The sequence below is a fragment of the Trachemys scripta genome, chromosome 16 (genome assembly GCF_013100865.1).
Source record: "Trachemys scripta elegans isolate TJP31775 chromosome 16, CAS_Tse_1.0, whole genome shotgun sequence".
Classification (NCBI taxonomy): Eukaryota; Metazoa; Chordata; order Testudines; family Emydidae; genus Trachemys; species Trachemys scripta.
Window position 1 is genome coordinate 3,347,329 of NC_048313.1, and position 19,475 is coordinate 3,366,803.

A 19,475-nucleotide genomic window follows, 5' to 3' on the forward strand; every position below is an offset into this window, starting at 1 on the left:
GGGGGACCCCTATGGGGAGCAGCAGGGACCCCGGCTGGGGCAGAGGCGAGAGACTGGGGGGTAGAATCTCTAGGGGCGCGGGGACCCCGGCGTGGGGTCTCCTGGGGCGCAGATGGGGGACCCCAGATGAGGTTGGGGTGCAGAAGTTGGAGAGGGAAAGAACCTTCAGGGGTGCAGGGACCCCGGGATGGGGGGTGGGGTCTCCAGGGGCGCAGGGATCTATTTGTCCCCATTTGAAGAGAAATGCCTGACCCCCTCCACTCCCCCGAGCAGCGGGCTGGGACCGGGACCCTGGGCATATCGGGGTGTGTGGATGCCCCTTGACAGTGGGGTGGGGGAATCGCTTTAGCTGTTGCTGGCTGGATCCCCCTTGAGACGCCTTATTGGCCCGGGGCAGGGAGAGCCCTTTGGGGGCGTGGGGGGGTAGCCTTGAGTCCTGTCCTTAACTCTGGCCCTGAGGCTAAGTGGCTCCTGGCATGGCCAGCCCTTTTTGGGGGGACCTGGGTCGGGGTGGGTCCCTCCTGCTCCAGGCCGTTTTGAAAGCTAATAACCGGTGGAGCCCATGGCTGCCCCCTATTCCCCTGTGTCTCAGAGTGCCGGGAGGGTGGCCAAGCCAAAGGGGAGATCTGGGTGCTCCCTGCCCCCCCGGCTGCAGAGAAAGGAGCTGTGACTTACCAGGGCACAGGCTGGCGAGTAGGGGGTGGCAGGTGGCCCCCATGTCCAAATCCAGCCCCAGCTGCTAGAGACCAGCGGTTATCAAGCCCCTTTTATCTAAAGCATTTTTGATGAACCTCTAACTAAACCAGGGGTGGGCAAACTTTTTGGCCCGAGGGCCACATCTGGGTATGGAAATTGTATGGCGGGCCATGAATGCTCACGAAATTGGGGTTGGGTGTGGAAGGGGATGTGGGCTCTGGCTGGGGGAGCGGGCTCTGGGGTGGGGCCAGAAATGAGGCGTGCGGGAGAGGGCTCAGGGTGGGGATAGGGGGTTGGGGTGTGGGTGGGGGCATGAGGGCTCTGGCTGACGATGCGGGATCTGGGGTGCAGGAGGGTAGGACTGAGGGGTTCGGAGGGTGGGAGAGGGATCAGGGCTGGGGCAGGGGGTTGGGGTGATGGAGGGGGTCAGGGGTGCAGGCTCTGGGCGGCACTTACTTCAAGCAACTCCCGGAAGCAGCGGCATGTCCCCCCTCCAGCTCCTACGTGGAGGCACAGCCAGGCGGCTCTGCACGCTGCCCCGTCTGCAGGTGCCATTGGCCGCGGTTGCCAGCCAATGGGAGCTGTGGGGGCAGCACTTGGGGTGGGGGCAGCATATGGAGCCCCCTGGCTGCCCCTATGTATAGGAGCCGGAGGGTGGACATGCTGCTGCTTCCAGGAGCCGCGGCATGTGCAGAGTGGGGCAAAACCCAGACCCCACTCCCTGGCAGGAGCTCAAGGGCCGGATTAAAACATCTGAAGGGCCAGATGCGGCCCCCGGGTTTGCCCACCCCTGAACTAAACCCATTTCTCCAAAGCCAGTGGATGTGTCCCTCCAGGTTCTGACCCATAGCTTGATACTGGGAGGGAGAGAGGTGGTGCTCACTTTGTAAAATGGATTATCAAGTCATACAGGATAGTAACATGTTGGCTTATTACAGCTGGTTCTGCAGCTCTGGGCAGAGGCTACCGGTGAGATGGTGAAGGCGCCGGGATGTCCCGGGCTGCGCCGGCCCTCGGGTTACCTCCCCACGGCTCTGTTCTTCGCGGCGCTCTGCGGCTCTGATGCTGGCCTCAGGAGGAAAGGTACTGGCTGGTTCTCACTTTCCAAACCTGCTCGTCTGCCTTTCCCTCCCCACCTGGGTGAAACCTTCCCATCAAAATGTTTTTGATGGAAAATTGGGTATTCAACAATCGGGTATTCGAGAATTTTTTGGCAAAAAAAAATCTGCCTCCCCCTGGAAAACTTGGATGTTTTTTTAACTGAAGAACTGAGCACCTGAAAAGCAGAATATTTTCATTTGGCTAGGCTGCTGTGGGACCTCATGGGAGTTGTAGTCTGGGTGTCCCCTGCTCCTGTTCTCCTCTATAGGCCAGTTAGACTACACTTCCCATGATGCAACATGGTGTCCGTTCTTGGACACTGGAGGTGGTGAATGATGGGCGATCCTGGCTGTGGTGTATCATGGGAGTTGTAGTCCGGTCAGGCAGCCCGGCCTATAGAGGAGAACAAGGAGCGTGAGGCACGTGAACTACAACTCCCATGAGGTGTTGCAGTAGCATTTCCGAATTGAAATATTTGGGTGCTTGAATCAAAAATGTCCAGGTGGAAAAACCCATTTCCTGACCGTCTCTGCAGCCTGCCCCATAGCTCCTGCCTTGGTCCTCAATGCCGCAGCTCTAGGAATAGGGGGGTGAGAGCTGGGCTGGCCGCTGGTTGGTCTCCCACCCCTCCCGCCGTAGATCGAGCCAACCCCGTAGCTAAGATGCCAGCACCTGGCTGAAGTTAGGTGCAACGGCTGGTGCTGGGGGGAGCTCTCGGGAGAGAGCTTGATGGAGATGAGGAACGTAAAAGCCCAGACAGCTTCGCCGTGGGTTTGCGGGCAGCAGGCATTTCGCGGTTGGTGAGTCACTACTTCTCCATCCCTTCCATGGAACCAGGAAGCCCCCCGCCATGCTGGTCTTGTGGCCAGCCCGAATCAGGCTGAAATCTGGAGCGAAGCTGGGGCGGGCGGGCATCCTTCCCAGAGCAGCCAGACGCCGCAGGGAGCGGCATGGGGGACTCGGCGCCTCCGGATCTAACCTCTCTCTGCCCTGGGGGAAATTTGGGGTGAGGGGAGACGATCCAAGGGCAAGAGGGAGGAAAAAGAAGGGACTGAAGCATGCTGGGGTCCGGAGGGAGGGGAGAGAGAAACCAGCACGCTGCCCTTTGCTATCCCTGCGAGATAAGATATCCCCATCCTACAGAGGTCATAGGTCACCAGTGACTCTGCCGGGGAGAGATGCCCCATCCCCTTGCTCTAACCTGCTGGATCCCCCGTCCTCTCCCCTCCCAGAGCTGGGGAGAGAACCCAGGAGTTCTGGCTTCCAGCAACCCCCCTGCTCTAGCCACTAGTCTGCATCATGCTTCCCTGCCTTCTTACCCCACTGAGGGGCTCCTGGTCCCCCTTCCCCCATTTTAACCCTCGATGTGCCTGTTCGTCCCTTCCAGATTGCCAGTTCCCGGACCCTTCCGATCACACTACCTACAGGTGCGCGTCCCCGGCGTGCAAGCTATCTCTGGGCAGCGGCGCGTTTAAGGCTGGCTCCGTGGTGCAGCATTTCTGCGAAGCCGGCTACACCCTGGTCGGCCACCCTGGGGTCTCTGTCTGCAAGGGCGGCCAGTGGAGCGTGTTGAAGCCGGTCGTCTGCAAGCCCCTGGAAGGTCAGTGCGTGCCCAGCCCGGCTGTCCCTCTCCTGCTGCGATGGGCAAGGACCTCTGCCAGAGATGTGGCACCTACTGGACCCCTGCAGCAGCTCGCAGGGCCTGTTTGCCCAGCCCGGCAGCAGCGGCTAGTGTAGGCAGATGTGGTGCTGCCCTGGTGCTGAGAAATGGGTGCTGGGGGAAATGCAACCTCTGTGCCGCTTGCTTCCTCATCTGTATTATCATTGTATATTGCAGTCGCACCTAGGAGCTGCCATCCATGCCCCTGGCTCCCATTGCGCCAGGCGCTGTACGTTTTTATTGCTATTAAGTATATTCCGGCAGCGTGTGCCTGCCCCAGTCATAGACCACATTGTGCCAGGCGTGGTACATTTTTATTGCTATTAGGTGTATTACGGTAGCGCGTAGGCCCCCAAGTCATGGCCCAGGTCCCCATTGCGCCAGGCGCTGTACATTTTTATTGCTATTAAGTATATTCCGGCAGTGTGTGCCTGCCCCAGTCATAGACCACATTGTGCCAGGCGCGGTACAGTTTGATTGCTATTAGGTGTATTACGGTAGCGCCTAGGCCCCCAAGTCATGGCCCAGGTCCCCATTGCACCAGGCGCTGTACGTATTTACTGCTATTAGGTGTATTACGGTAGCGTGTGGGTGCCCCAGTCATAGACCACACTGTGCCGGGTGCTGTACAGTTTGATTGCTATTAGGTGTATTATGGTAGCACCTAGGACCCCACATGGCCCAGGTCCCCATTGTGCCAGGCGCTGTACAAACACCGAACAAAAAGAGGGCCCGACAAAGCCTAAAATCCCGGTATTAGCCCCATTGTGCAGCTGGGGACTGGAGGCCCAGGTTTACCAAGGTCCTTCGATGCCCGACTCCCGTGTAAAATCTGAGCCTTAGAGTGACTCGCCCCAGGCCAGCACCCTCCCCCACTGTGTCCCGTCTCTGAACCCGGACCGACGGGCGCTAACCAGAGCTGTGGATTCATTCAGGCTCCGGCAGGAGCTCTGGCTCCCGGGCCAACCACCTCCCTAGGCGTCAGAGCCTGAGCTGTTATGTCTACACGGCTGCATTTAGCGCCGGAGCTCCAGGCCGGGTCGGAGTGGGGTTCTGAGACAGGCTGGGTAGACGGACCCACCCAGGCGCGCCTTTGCCTTCACTCAGGAAGCTGCGTCCCGCAGTATGTGGGCGTCTCCCTGTGGCCGGGCTGCGTTTCCTCTCCGTTACGCTCCTCTTCTGGGGGGGCGGGGATGTGTGAAGCTGCTGGTGGAAACTTCCTCTTGCTCTGTGAGGGGGGTACGCAGCCCGTGTGACGCCTGCTGGGTGGGGGGGGAGGGGGGATGGTGGACGCACAGAGGAGACCCCCAGCCATCACGGCCCCATCTGCCCCTGAGCTGTTCCCTCGCCCCCTGCCCTTGCTGGCATCCCCATCTCTGTTCCAGGAGGGACGCTGCTCCCTTTTGCCCAGCACTGGTTGGGACGAGGCGGGTGAAACCCAGCCACGGTCAGTCATGTGAGAACACCCCTGTTTAGTGCCCAGCCCACGGTGCTGTCCCTGCTCCAGACCACTAACCTATTAACTAAAGAGAGGCTGCGTGGCCTAGTGGATAGAGCACTGGGACGCGGGAGACCTGGTTTCTGTTCCCGTGGCCAGCTGGATGACCTTGGACAAGTCACTGCATCGCCCTGTGCCTCAGTTTCCCCACCCACCCTTTGTCTATTACACTGAGCTGTGAGAGACTGGCAAGTGGGGGCGGGCAGTGTCTCTGGGTCTGGGCAGCACCTGGCACAAGAGGGGGGACCCCCATCTTGGCTGGATTCTATGCAACCAAGGTCCCCCAGATCTTGGTGTTGCCAGGTGTGGTGGGATTTCCCTCTATAGAGGCACCTGCCTTCCTGGCACCTGAGCGCCATCTAGGGCCTGGAGGGTGCATGTCTCCCATCTGGGTTTCGAGTCCCTCTGGCTGCTTGTTGTTTAATGCCTCCCCTTGGGGGTCAGGCTCGAGTTTGAGGGGGCTGGTACCTGAGATCTGGCCGCCTTGAGCTGCAGGTGGCTGTGAAATGTCCCAGCTGCTGTGTGTGACCCGCTGACCTTCTCCTCCCCCCCAGGATCCCCGGTGCCTCACCCCGGCTCGGTCATCACTGTCTCCTCCATCCCCATGGTGGCTGCAGCCTCGGTGACGGCGTCCGCCCTGCTGCTGGTGGCCATGGTGTGTGTCCTGGTGGGGCCGAAACCCTGCAGCCACAGGTGCTGGAGGTGAGCTCCGCCGCCTTTCTGGGGTGGGGGGGGCTGCCCCGTCTGTAGCAACGATGCTGGGGGGGCAGGTGCAAGCCTGTGCTCCCTACTCCCATTGGTTGATGCTCCCCCGGGGGTCCAGCCCCCACCCTCTGTCTCTCCCCTTCCTACCCAGCCCCTCGGGACGCGTGGGTCTGACTCGCCCTCGGGCCTCGACTCATCTTGGCCCGTTCGGTCCGTGTGACCCCGAGGCGGGACTAGGGGGCACCACGCTGCAGGGGATGGGGCTGCGCAGAGGGTGCTGGGGAAACTGACGCTCACCGAGAAGGGAAGTGACTTGCGCAGGGTCAGTGACAGGACCAGGGCTCCCAGCTCCCCTGCGCTAACCACTAGCCCCCACACTCCTCCCAGAGCCAGGGAGAGAACCCAGGAGTCCTGGCTCCTAGCCCCTGCTCTAACCACTAGACCCCCTTGCACCCTACCCCCACTACTCCCTGTTGTCATGGCAGTCCTACCCCCCCCTTGCGGTGGTGCCCCAGCGAGGGGGGGGGGGGAAGGATCTGGGGCCCAGGGGCGCAGCTGTGAACTTGACGAGGTCTCCCCGTCCCTGAGCAGGTGGTACGAGCCCATGGAGGAGTCCGAGGTGAGCACCGTCGACAGCTGCCCAGTGCTGCTCCCGTCTTACGAGGAGGCCGTCTATGGCTCCCAGGGGTGCCCCGTGCCGCCCGCTCCCCACACGCCGACGCCCCTCATCCTCTCCAGGGGCCTGGTCCTCCCATCGGAAACAGCCGAGCCCTGGTGGAGTCCGGAGGCCGCCACCCCGCCCCCTTCCTACCAGGAGAGCCAAGCGGCAGCTGCGGGCGGCCCCGGCCTGGCCCGGCCCACGGCGCCCCCTGCCCGGTTCCTGTTCCCTGGGGCTGCAAAGGACCCACGCAGGTAGCCGGGGGACTGGGGGTCCCCGGCAGGGCCCCGACACTACAGCAGAGACGCCTCATTTGAAGCACACGCAGCCTGCTCCATCTTTTAACTTGCTGGGTGGGGGGGAGAGGACCATTCCCCCCCTCCCCAGTTACTCAGCATCTCGTGAAGCTGATGGGACCGAAGCAGCCCCCCTCGGAGGGGTGTGTGCAGCCTTCCGCCTGGATGGGGGCCCCCGGGGCTGAGGGACCGGCCTTCTGCCCCCCCCCCAAGCTAACGGCTCTGTCTCCGAGGGGCCGACCTTTGCCAGCCAGCTGGTAGCCGGCGGCTCAGCGTGTTCTGACCTCTCTGCACTGCCGCCCCGTGGGATCCCACTTTTCCCTGCCCCCCCACTCCCACCAGGGTGTCAGTTCCCAGCAGAGCCGTCCAGGGTTAACTCAGGGTAGGCTGCCACCTCCCTCCAGCTGTGAGGATGGGGTGGGGGGGCAGATCCCCCCCCCCCCCAGGTTCCTAATGCTCTGGCGGACATCCCCTGGGCTTGTTCCATTCTTGGGGGGGCCTCCCCTGTGGTCAGCAACTTCCCCCCACCCCCCAAAAAGAGACCCTGCTCCCCCCAGCTTTCCTGTGCTCCCCTCCCCCCCCCCCCGCCACCGTCCGTGGGTCCCTGCTGCCCCCTGCTGGAAGGAAGGAGCCCTGCCCTGTGTGTGTGTGTCTGGGTCCCCATCTATGACCTTACTGGAGGGGGTGAGCCCTGCCCCCCCCCTCCCATGTCCGTCTATCCAGCTCCATGCACTTTGTGTGTGTGTGTGTGTGTGTGTGTGTGTGTGCGCAGTTGCACCCACATCCCAGTTGGGGGTGCCATAGGTGTGGTTTAAATAGCTGCACCCCGCCTCCCTAGCGCTCCCCTGGGCGGGTGGCTCTTGTCTCCTTCCCCCTCCCTGTTCCTGCCCTTCCCACCCCCATCACCCGTGCTCCCTGGCTTGGCTACAGGGGGGTGAGCTGGCACCCCTGGTGGGGGGAGCGGAGCGCGGGGGGAAGCGGCTGCAGGTTTGAATCCCGGCTGCCCCCCAGGCCCATCCCACACAACAACCGCTGGGTCCTTGGCGGGTGCTGGGCAGGGGTGAATCTTGGGCTATTCCTCGACGGGGGGCCTGGCTTCCTGTCTCTTTCCCCCCCCCCCCCAGCCCTCCTCTCCCCCTCGTCACGTCACAAGGGGGCTTGTGGCTGCAAGTGGCCCAGGGGCCCAGGGGCCAGGTAGCCCCGCGAAGCTCCTGTTGTAGCCGGGTCAGGTGCTAGGGCTGACGTGCCTACACACGGGCACAAACACACACGCGTGCCTGCCCGCCACGGGGCTGGTTTTGCACAAGGTTGATTGTTCTAGGTTGGTATTTAATGACTCTGGGTTTGTTTTTCTTTGCTTTGATGTATTTAATGGGGGGGGGGAGTATTTCTCAACACCCCCCCCCCCCAATTTGTGCGCAACTCCCCCCACCCATCTGTGATGCTGGGACGGGGGTTGTGCTCCTGGGGGCTGTGAAGGAGCCGAGGTGCTAATTAAAACACTCACCCCGCCTGCCCCTTGTCTCCCATGTCTGGTTTTGTGCAGGGGAGGGGCCGAGTGTTAGAACTAGGAGTGTGGGGGGTATAAGCCCCCATTTGTCCTTCTGATTGCCCCCCGCCTTGTCCCCCTATACTCCCAAAGACTGTTGAGCGCTCCCCTCCCCCCCGTTGGCCTTGGTGGCGGGAGGCAGGTGCTTGAAGTTCGGGGGGAGGGATGTGTGTGGGGGGGGCCTTGACTTGGCCTCCTGCCTGGTTGTATGTGCCGGAGGCTCAGAGAGGCAGGGCGTCCCCTCTCTGCCACCCCCCCAATTCCAGTCAGAGCCGGTGGGAGCTGCAGCTCTTAAATCCGGGCTGGCCGAGACCCCTGCTAGGCCTGTCACCCCTTCCCTGGTTCCGGCCCCCCTGCTGGGGAGCAATGGGGCTCCCAGCTCGATTTCTCCAGCCCCACCTGCCCCCCTTTTGTGGTGGGACAGGGCCCTCAGGCCTTCCCCCCCGCTTGGGAGGAGGGGCAAGTCCCCTGTGCTTAGCGTTAGCCCTTTGATTTCATCCCAGCTGGTCCCTGCTCGTCCCCTCGCCTGATGGGACACCCCCTTCGAAGGGCTGCTGACCACCCTGGCCCCTGGCTACGGGAACCGGGGGGTTAAATCGACCCTGGGGCTGCTCAGTCCGGTGGGGCCTGGCCCCCTCTCTGCCCTCCTGTATGTGGCCCAGTCGCTGTGGCTGCCGCAGGGGTCCAGTGGGGGACCCAAAGCTAGGACCCCCACACCGGTGCTGCGGCCCCCCCGAGGGGCTGCTGGGTGATTCCAGCTCCCCCCCTTGTGCCCGTGCCAGTCGCATTAAATCCCTTAGCAGGAAGGCTGAAGCGCCGAGGCAGGCCCCCAGTTAGTTGGGGCGCTAATGTTAGCTGTGACGTTCCACCCCAGCCCTGGCTGCATCTCTCGGCGAAGGGGCTGGAAGCTGCTAGAAACAAGGATGCTGTTGCCTCCCACTGGCCCTTTGTCTGCGTGGGAGGGAGCGGCCCCCAGGGCCCAGCCGGCCACAGGAATCGGGTGTCAAGGAAGAGACAGTGGGAGGCACCGGCCCGGCCTGTCCGGGCGCCTGGCTTCCTTTGTTGTGCTGGGGCTGAGCCGACAGGTTCTGATCCCTGCTCTGGTTTGTTTCAAAGCGCTTCCTGGTGGAGGGTGCAGGGCCCTTCCCCCATGGAGCTGGGCTTGGCCCAGGTCCCATCAGCACCCCGCTCTGCCCTTTCTCTTCCTAGCTCTGGGCAGGAGTGGCTGGGGGAGGGGAGAGGCTAGGACTCCTGGGTTCCTGTCCCAGCTCTGGGAAAGGGGGGGTGTTGGGGGAGAGGGGTGGGGATTGAGAGCCTCAGCAGAGTTGGGGAGCCCGGGGCTGGGCGAGGGGCCCCGGCAGAGCTGGGGGGCTGGGCCCCTCCGGCGCTGCAGAGCCGAGCGCTCTCCTTGGGGCTGCGCCTTTGCGGCTTGCACAACAAGTGTGTACGTGCCCCGCCTGCCCACAGCCCGTGTCATCACCTCCCCACCCCCAGCCCGGCTGGATTCCCCCACCCCACGGTTGCCCCACAAACCTTCCTGTTCCTCCTCCCCTCCCGTGGCCGCGGCCCGCCCTGGGCAGGGATCCCAGCTCCCCAGTCTCCCTCCTCCAGCCCCGAGTGCCTGCAACCCCTCGGGATGGCGTCCCAGCAGCTGCGGGCCCAGACCCTGCCCCTCTCCCCCGGGGCCCAGGAGCGGGGCTGGCAACAGCAGTTCGAAGGGGCCTGGGAGCTGGGCCGCAGGGGGGTCCCCCTGCCCAGGGACCCTGACTGGAAAGCCCTGTGCGAGCGCAAGCCCTTCGAGAGGAACCTGCTACAGAGCCCGAACCCCGAAGGTAACGTCTGTCCCGCCGCGAGCGAGCGATCGATGCCAGCTGCCCCCCCACACACCTGCTCCAGCCCCCGGGGCAGGGCCTGGCTTCTCGGCTGAGTCAGCCCCAGCTGGGGGGAGAGCCGGGGGGGACGGGAAAGTGGGCTGGGAAGGAATTGGGGGGGAGGGGGGTATATGTACGGTGGTAACAGCCGGGGTCCCGTCGTGCCAGGTGCTGCACACCCTCCCGGCCCTGAAAAGCTCCCAGTCTCGCCAGCCAGGGTGGGGAAGGGAAGGGGGAAGGGCATGAGCCCGGGGGGCATCTGGTTAATAAACCCTGGGGTGTGCCTGGCGAGTGGAGGGTCTGCGCAGGACTCGGGGGCGGGGGGGGGAGTTCCCCTCCTATGGAGCTATTTTGAAAGGTCCCCAGATCCATCCCCTGTAGGGTGACCAGTCTCGCCAGCCAGGGTGGGGAAGGGAAGGGGGAAGGGCATGAGCCTGGGGGGCACCTGGTTAATAAACCCCGGGGTGTGTCTGGCGAGTGGAGGGTCTGCGCAGGACTTGGGGGGGGGGGAATTCCCCTCCTATGGAGCTATTTTGAAAGGTCCCCAGATCCCTCCCCTGTAGGGTGACCAGATGTCCCGATTTTATAAGGACAGCCCTGATTTGTGGGTCTTTTTCTTATCTAGGCTCCTATTACCCCCCCCCCCGACCCCCAATTTTTCACATTTGCTGTCTGGTCACCCTGGCCCCCTCCCCCCAGGGCCTAGCCGGCCGCTGGGCCAGAGCCAAGTGTGGGTGGGCTGGAATGCGGCCGGGGGAGCCCGACCAGCTGCGCCTGCTACCCCACCCATGCGCCAGGCATCAGCCTCGCTCGCTCCAGTAACTGGCCCACTCGCCCCAGGGCCGCTCCAGTACTGTGCGGCGTGGGAAGGGTTAATCAGTGCTGCTACCCTCCCCCACTCCAACAGAGGGGTCCGGGGTCAACAGCTGTCCCTCCCCAGAGGTGGCTGCGTTTCAGCACTGGGGAGGGATCTCTGTAAACAGCAGCCGTGCCTCTCCCCAGAGGTGGCTGCATCTCAGCACTGGGGAGGGATCTCTGTAAACAGCAGCCGTGCCTCTCCCCAGAGGTGGCTGCATCTCAGCACTGGGGAGGGATCTCTGTAAACAGCGGCCGTGCCCCTCCCCAGAGGTGGCTGCGTTTCAGCACTGGGGAGGGATCTCTGTAAACAGCGGCCGTGCCCCTCCCCAGAGGTGGCTGCGTTTCAGCACTGGGGAGGGCTCTCCGTGTCAACGGCTGCTCTGCTCCTCCCCAGAAGTGGCTGCAGCGTATGGTGTTTCGGTGCAGTTGATGGCCTGCTACTGCACCCTACTCCAGAGGCAGTGGTGGGTGAGGGATCCCTGTGTTAACAGCTGCCACCTCCCACCCCAGAGGCAGCTGGTTGTCAGTGCAGGGTGAGGGATTTTGTATAAAGCCCCCCACGTCCCACCCGAGAGACAGCCGCATCTCGCTGCTAGTTGAGGGATCCCCGTATAAACAGCGGCCGTGCCCCACCCCAGAGGCAGCCGCATCTCAGGCGATGTGATTTCCTGTTTGGGATGTGCTGTGGGATCCCGTGGGGGTGGGGGGTTAACGTCTCGCCCAAAGGCAGCCCAGTCTCCGGGGAGGTTTCTGCTGCAGGGAAGGAGGCTCGGGGGCCTGTTCCAGCTTGTCTCTCTGGAGGAAAGGGATTTCGCTCCGATGCCAGGCCCAGCCCATTAGAGCTGCTGCTCTGGGACTGCTCCAGCAGCTCGATGAATCAGCAACCCTCCCCCCGCCCCGCTTACAAATAGTTCTCCCCGTGGCGCCTTCCAGAACTCTCCCCGGCTACTCTCCAGGGGGGGAAACTGAGGCACCGAGCAGGGAAGGGGCTTGGCCAAAGCCACGCAGAGAACCCAGGAGTCCGGGCTCCCAGCTCCTCCCACTAGCCCCCGCTCTGTGATGCAACCCAGGCGTCCTGACTCCAGTTCTAACCACTGAGCCACGCTGCCTCCCTGAAAGAAGGGCAGAGGAGCGGGGACGGGGGGGGAGCTGCGGGGCTGGGATTGTGCAGGGCTGGGGGGTGTCGTGCTTAGGCTGGAGGGGTGACTATGTTGTGTGTTTCATTCCCCCCCCATCAGGTGTGAACATTTCGGAGCCAGCTCCTCGCCAGCCACCCAACAGTCCCCGGGGGCCGCTGGAGTCCTTGGGTGAGTGCAGGGAAGGGGAGCCTGGGGCGGGGCTGGTTGCCAAGGAACCAAATAGCCCCCCTCCCCCTCTGTCCTCCTATGGGGCACTGAGCAGCACAGGCATTGGGCCTGGCCCTGCTGGAGAGCGGGGGGCTGGGAGCTGCCTTGTGTGTCCCAGGAGGGGCAGCATCAGGCAGGAAAGCCCGCCTCTGTGTACTTCACCCCTGCTTCACGGCCTCCCCCCACGGGGCTAAGTCGGGTGCCCTTCGATTTCCCTGGGGGCAGCTGAATCCCTATATAAACCGCTGCCACGTCCCACCCCAGCATCAGCTGCATCGCCGCTCCGGGCGAGGGCTCCCTGTATAAACCGCTGCCACGTCCCACCCCAGAGTCAGCTGCATCACCGCTCCAGGCGAGGGCTCCCTGTATAAGCTGCTGGTCCTCCCTAGAGCCAGCTGCATCTCTTGTGCTCCTGGTTGCTGTCAGGGAGGCTTTTTTCTGCTGCTTTTAACCCTCCTTGTAACCCTCCCCAGGTAATTTCAGCGGCTGGGCCATTAGCACCGAGGAGCTCCCTCCCCAGACGGGCGACAAGAAGCCCGGCTCTGCGGCTCCGCGCTTGAGGTGAGCAGCCGTCCCGGGCCAGCCTGGGGATCTGGCGGCTACTCGTGACTGGGCCATCGCCGTGGTTTATGGCCCTCCTGTCACCCCCTGCGCCCGCGCAGCTCAAGCAGGAGATCTGGGCGCGCTGGGCACGTGCCTCCCTGGGCTGGATCCGAAGAGAGGGCGCTGGGCATGCGTCTGGCCGGCTAGTGCAGCCCCCCTCGGGGGCGGGAGGAGGCCTAATTCTGGAGCTGGTTGCTTTACTCACCTAGCCAGTGGCACCCCCCGGGCGAGGTTAGGCCAGGGTGTAGATCGCCCCGTGTGGCAACATTGGGTGGTGCAGGCTTGAGGCAACAGGAGGGAACCAGAGAGCGGGTCTGAATCCAGCAGCCTCCGTGAAGAATGATGAGTCTTATTTATTAGCTGGCTTACCGTGGCACCCAGGCACGCCAGTTATAGACCAGGCCCCCATTGCGCCAGGCGCTGTACGTTGTCGTTGCTATTAGGTGTATTACGGTAGCTCCTTGGCGCCCCAGTCGTGGCCCAGGCCCCCACTGCGCCAGGCGCTGTACATTGTCGTTGCTATTAGGTGTATTACGGTAGCACCTCGGTTGCCCAGTCGCGGCTCAGGCCCCCACTGTGCCAGGCGCTGTACGGACACAGAACAGAAAGATGCTCTCTGCCCTGTATGCCCGTCCCCTGAGGTTCCTGGCTGCCCTGCTCCTCCCTGATCCTTTTCCTTCCCCCTCCTTGCAGCTGGTGCATCAAACAGCAGCGGGTCGACCTGCTGGCCGAGGGGCTGTGGGAAGAGCTCCTGGACTCCTACCAGCCGAACATCACCGTCATGGACTGGTACTGGCTCTTCTTTGGATGCTCTGGGGGGCGGGTCCCAATCGCTGCCTCCACATCTCCCCTCCCCCAGGCCAGATCTGAGCCCTGTCTTGGATCCCATGGGGGTGCTGGCCAGGGTGCAGTCCCTTGGTTGGGCAGAAGGGGGGGGGGCGCATCGTCCTTTCCCACGCCCTGCGCAGAGCCATGTCCAGGCTATGGGGCAGGAAAGACCGTAGGGCAGCGGGGATGGCACTCGGCTGAGAATCAGGACACCTGGGTTCCATTCCTGGCTCTGCCTCCTGGGCGACCGTCCCTTCTCTTGTGCCTCAGTTCCCCCACCTGTGATAATTTGGGAGTCCTGGCTCTCCATCCTCTCTGCTGTAACCACTAGACTCTACTTCCCTCCCAGAGCTGGGGCGAGAACCCAGGAGTCCTGACTCCCCCCAACACTAACCACTAGACCACCACCCCCCCGCCAGAATTGGGGACAGAACCCAGGAGTCCTGCCTCCCTTTAGCCTAGGCTTCACCTGTAAAATGAGGATCATGAAACTGCCCCCCTCTGGGGGGCGCTGTGAGCTCTGCTGTTGAAACACTAGGTCACAGCTGTTCTATTTGCCAGAGAGAAATGGGATTTCTTGAGCTTCTTCCCTTAGAGCATCCCCCTCCCGCCCTTCGTTCCCGCCCGGTAATGGGGACCAACTCCCCCCGGTTCACCCCAGATATGGGCAGCGGGGTGGGGCGGGATGGCTGCTGTTACCTGCCCTCTGTTCCGGTGCAGGTACGAAGACAGCCGTCTGGCCGAAACCGTGTACCAGCTGCACGTCCGGCTTCTGTCCGCGGACGGGCAGACGCCCCTGCGGGAATTCCACCACCAGGGCCCCGAGCACGGGGCATCCCAGGAGAAGAAGAACTGGTGCCATGTAAGGGAGACGCCCTCCCCCCCCCGGGAAGGGAGGGGGGCAAGACAGCTCAGGAATAGCAGGGGTAGGGGTGACTTGGATACACAATGTCTGGGCTAGGTCTCAGTCTCCTTAGCGTGCCAGGCCCCAAGGACCCCCTGAGGCAGGCCCATAACTTGAGGGAAACTGAGGCATGCATCGGCATCATGCAAATATTACAGCTGCTTCCCACTTGGTCACAGGGGGATTGGACCTTGCCAGTGCAGTGGGCGGTTAGCTCTCCTGGTTTGCACTTCTGATTCTGTTGGTGACACTGAGTCAAGGCACGTCAAGTCTGTGCCTCAGTTTCCCCAGTTGCCCAGTGGGTGGTTGAGCACAGAGGGAGATGGGGACTGGGATGGGGCGCCAGGGGTGGGGAAGATACAGCGCTGGGTCGGGCTCGGTGTCTCTTTGGGGCCGTGGGCTCAGGTCCTGATGTTTTCCCCGTTTCGAAGGTTTCCCACGTTTTCCATGACTATGGCCCGGGAGCGCGCTACGTCCATTTCCAGCACCGGACCTTGGACGCCGAGACGCCGGGTGGGTTCTGCCGCACCAGAGCGACGGACAGCAGCGTCTCCGTGCAGCTGCGGGACTGACGGATGGGCCGGCAGCCGGGGGGTGGGGGAGGGCGCGGTTCGGTTTCTGTTCCCCCGGGGGCTGACGGCAGTACCTGGGCAAAAGCCGGTGCTGGATTCACTGGGAGCGGAGAGCCGTGTCCCCTCTCTGTGCCCTGGGGGCAAAGCGGGGGCTGGGTGAGGCCTGTCAGGTCAGTCTCACCGTGAGGGGCTGGGAGCCAGGACTCCTGGGTTCTATGCCCAGCTCTGGGAGGGGTATGGGGGGTCTAGTGGTTAGAGTGGGGGTGGGGCAGTCTGGGAGCCAGGACTCCTGGGTTCTATGCCCAGCTCTGGGAAGGGAGTGGGGTCTCGTGGTTAGCCCTCCTGGTTTGCACTTCTGATTCTGTCTGTGACACTGAGTCAAGGCACGTCAGGTCCGTGCCTCAGTTTCCCCAGTTGCCAAATGGGGTGATAGTTGCAGGGGAGCTGTGAGGCTGCATTCAAGATGGGACCTGAGCAGTGGCATTAAAGAATTTCTGGTGCTTCCTGTGAGCCTACAGCCTGTCTTCTTGGCCTCAGCCCCCATTGCCCCTTCCCCTGTGGTATACCAAAGCCAGTGTTTATTGAGTGCTACCCCGACCCCAGAGGTGGTTGCAACCTAGCATCGGGTGAAGGTTCCCTGTATAAACAGCCGCTGCACTCCACCCCAGAGGAGCTGCATCTCAACTCCAGGCGAGGGATCCCGGTGTTACTTGCTGCTGTGCCTGCATCCCAGTGTCGGGTGAGAGAGCCCTGTATGAACAGCTGCCACGCCCCACCCCAGAGACAGCTGCATCTGAGCAGCTGGTGAAGGATCCCTGTTTAAACAGCCCTGCCCCAGCTGTCCAGTGGTTTGGGCTCCCAAGCTCAATTTCTTATACCAGCAGAAGCCTGTCATAGCAGATAGAGCTTCTCCCACTTCACCAGTGAAACAAGCTACCCCCGTGTGACACTCTATACCTCAGGGGAGCGCCCTATAAACCCCGTAGTCCTCATTTATAGAGAATTGTGATATTTCACTACCGGCGTCGGCAGCCCTTCAGAAGTGGTGGACCGAGTCTTCATGTATTCACTCTGGCTGAAGGTTTCACGTGCCAGTCATACATTTTAACCTTTCTAGAAGTCTAGACTATAGAACTAAACTAGTGTATGTAAAGTCAATAAGGTTTTTAAAATGTTTAAGAAGCTTCATTTAAAATTAAATTAAAATGCAGAGCTCCCCAGACCGGTGGCCAGGCCCTGGGCAGTGTGAGTGCCACCGAAAAGCAGCTCGCGTGCTGCCTTTGGCACGGGGGCCATAGGTTGCCTACTCCGCTCTAAAGCAGGCCTTGGGAGGTATCACGGGAAAGGTTACGATCTGCTGAAAGCCACTGTTCTCTCTAAATACGGATCTCACGGGTGCTTATGAAGTTATGACCAAGTGCTGTACGGTGGTCACTAAAACATGCCGTGAGCTGGGGAATCGCCCAGATCTTAACCCCCCAGGGAGCGAACAAGGAAAGTAACCAACGCCCGGGCGGGTGTCGAACAGCCATGGTCCAGCAAGGGAACTACAATGCAGTGACTCACCCCTGCATGAGGCCACCCCAGGGGAACTGCTCAACCTTGCCTGGAGAGAGCGGGACCAGATGTCCCGATTTTATAGGGACGGTCCTGATATTTGGGGCTTTTTCCTATATAGGCTCCTATTACCCCTCACCCCCATCCCGATTTTTCACACTTGCTGTTTGGTTGCCCTACCTGGCGACTCAGCCATGCCCCCCAGCCATGCCTGGACTTGCGTTCTCCAAGCACATGGATTTAGGGTATAAAACAGAGCACAGGGGTCCCGGGCTTCACCTTTCTCCTTCCCCCACCCACCCTGCAAGCAACAAGAACGCTCAGAAGACTGAAGACTCCAACAGGGGGGTCTGGCCCAGGTTTCAAGGGGGAAATCTGTGTATTATGAACTGGGCCATCCAGTGGGGTGAGAAAACTGCTTGATCGAAATCCTGCCCAGTGTCTCACAGGTTTAGGATTGAGATTTCCTTGGTAACTAACTCTGACTTTTTGCCTCTCACTTATAATCGCTTAAATCAGTGGCTCTCACACTTTTGTACCGGTGACCCCTTTCACACAACAAGTCTCTGAGTGTGACCCCCCCCCCTTATAAATTAAAAACACTTTTTAATATATTTAACACCATTATAAATGCTGGAGGCGAAGCGGGGTTTGGGCTGGAGGCTGACAGCTCACGACCCCCCATGTAATAACCTCGCGACCCCCTCAGGGGTCCTGACCCCTAGTTTGAGAACCCCTGACTTAAATCTCTCTTTTTGTAATCAATTTACTGTTTCTCCTTCCCAGTGAGTTTAGACTGGAGTGGTTGGTAAATCTGCTCCAGTTTCCAAAGGCCGGGGTATGTCCACTTTCGGTTGCTGACGTGGTGACTCAATGAATAAACTCACCTTGCTCGAGAAAGGGTCTTGAGCAGTGCCAGATACAAGGCTGGGAGGATTTGGCTGGTGCCTTTCTCTGGGTGATTCGTGAGTGGCTCCAGGATTCATGCAATCTAGCTGGGTGCAGGACTCCACATGCCATTGTACTGAGTGTTAACAGCACCTGGCGCTTGCTACCAGTAAGGCACTGACAACCCCCAGGATAGTGAGAAAAGGGGGCACAGTGGGCCCACCCCAGGGATCCCCTCACACCCGGTAAAAGGGCATTTACGCTGATAGCGCTGTGTGGACATGGGAGCCTTTGCCACTATAGAAATTGCACCCAGCCACCACTCTCCTCACCGGCATTGCCAAAACTTCCTGCCGCAGACCGGGCCCGAGTCACTCTGTGCCTCAGTTTCCCCAGCTGTACAATAGCGAGCTTTGACACTCAAGTACCGACTGAGACAGCTAAACCCTGAGTGGGAAATGAGAGAGACAGCGTGGCCTGGCTGGATTCTATCCCTGGCTCCGCCACTCACTGGCTGGGTGACCTTGGACAAGTCACCGCCCCGCTCCGTGCCTCAGTTTCCCCATGTGTGAAATGGGGATCGTGCTACCGCCCTCCTTGGTGCAGCGCGTTGCGATCGGCTGCTGGAAGAGCTAGCAATGACTAGTATTGTCTCATCAGCACAGTTATGTTTATTGCAGGGGAAGGCGTGATAAAAGCTCGGGGGTGGGGGAGAGGGTTTGATGAGAATCGGATCTAGGGGGTAAAACCACGCTAGGTCTACGTGCTCGAAGATTACCGCCGCCGGGAAGTATGAAGCAGAGCATTGAACCTCTCTGGCTGCTAGATGGATGCTGAATTAGGTCGCTCGGACCAGCTAAAAGCTGAAGTTTGTGATCTATTTGTTAATATCAACTGATGGTTATTTGGTACTGCCGAGAATGCGGTAGGTGCTGGATAAAGTTCAGATTGACACAGCCGCCCCCCAACGGGGTTTGAAATTTAAAGGGGAATTTACCAGCCGCTCTCCACAGCTCCCTGATGCCGAGATGCTTTTCCAGTGGCGTGTTCTTGCCGGAAAATCACCCAGGTTTCAGACAAACAGCCCACCTGCGAAAGCTGGGCTAAAGCCATTCCAGACGCCTCAGCCCGAGGGGGCTGGGGACGTGGGCGCGAACCCATGGTGCTGTGAGCTGGCAGCAATCACTCAGGCGCTGTGGGATAGCTGTTCCTGGAGGCGGACAGCATGGTGGTGTGCAGGCACTGAATACCAAAGCTGTCAGGGATGCAGGTTGCCCAGTTAGAGGTTTGGTGTTAGCGGTGGGATTAAGGATTGGCCCAGCTGGAGGTTTGGTGCCAGCGGTGGGATAAAGGCTTGGCCCGGCGGAAGGTTTGGTGCCAGCGGTGGGATAAAGGCTTGGCCCGGCGGAAGGTTTGGTGCCAACGGTGGGATAAAGGCTTGGCCCGGCTGGAGGCCTGGCCTCACTGCTTCTCCCCTGGCCTCGCCTCAGTTGCACTTGCAGTAGTAGGCGGAGATGGAGTTGTCCCAGTCCCCGAAGAGCCCCTTCTTGATCTCCCGCAGCCGATATACCACCCCACTGTTGAACTTGCGGCTGTAGCCTTTCTTGCCCTTCCTGGACCAGACGCTGATATCGCAGCGCGGCGCCACCACCAGGGAGGAGATCTTGTCGTTCCAGCCGAGCGGTATGTAGGGGACGTCGTCGCCGGGCTGCACCTGCAGCACGTTGCCCCCGCAGCACTGGGCATAGTAGGGGCTGTCGTCGGTGTACAGTTGGGCACAGATCTTGCTCCCGTCCGCGTTCTTCAGATCCGCCGGCGCCGGGCACTGGGCCCAGGCCAAGGCCAGGAGCAGAGGAAGGAGGAGCAGGGGGTGAGCGGTGGCCAT

General features: G+C 61.3%; 3 protein-coding genes across 3 annotated transcripts; 2 read left to right on the forward strand and 1 right to left on the reverse strand.

The window, feature by feature from the left end:
* The first annotated feature begins 1,377 nt into the window (after positions 1 to 1,377).
* LOC117888765 (sushi domain-containing protein 6-like) lies at positions 1,378 to 7,734 on the forward strand. The gene is made up of 4 exons (XM_034792467.1): positions 1,378 to 1,779; positions 3,185 to 3,397; positions 5,510 to 5,657; positions 6,252 to 7,734. Exons 1-4 carry the CDS (start codon positions 1,671 to 1,673, stop codon positions 6,574 to 6,576), a joined length of 795 nt encoding a protein of 264 aa, XP_034648358.1. The 5' UTR covers positions 1,378 to 1,670; the 3' UTR covers positions 6,577 to 7,734.
* Positions 7,735 to 9,682: 1,948 nt separating this feature from the next.
* Positions 9,683 to 15,395, forward strand: NCCRP1 (NCCRP1, F-box associated domain containing). The gene is made up of 6 exons (XM_034792495.1): positions 9,683 to 9,995; positions 12,131 to 12,199; positions 12,712 to 12,799; positions 13,535 to 13,630; positions 14,390 to 14,531; positions 15,005 to 15,395. Exons 1-6 carry the CDS (start codon positions 9,800 to 9,802, stop codon positions 15,143 to 15,145), a joined length of 732 nt encoding a protein of 243 aa, XP_034648386.1. The 5' UTR covers positions 9,683 to 9,799; the 3' UTR covers positions 15,146 to 15,395.
* Positions 15,396 to 18,276: 2,881 nt separating this feature from the next.
* SYCN (syncollin) lies at positions 18,277 to 19,475 on the reverse strand. Its single transcript, XM_034793044.1, has one exon. The coding sequence runs from the start codon at positions 19,473 to 19,475 to the stop codon at positions 19,077 to 19,079; it is 399 nt and encodes a 132-aa protein (XP_034648935.1). The 3' UTR covers positions 18,277 to 19,076.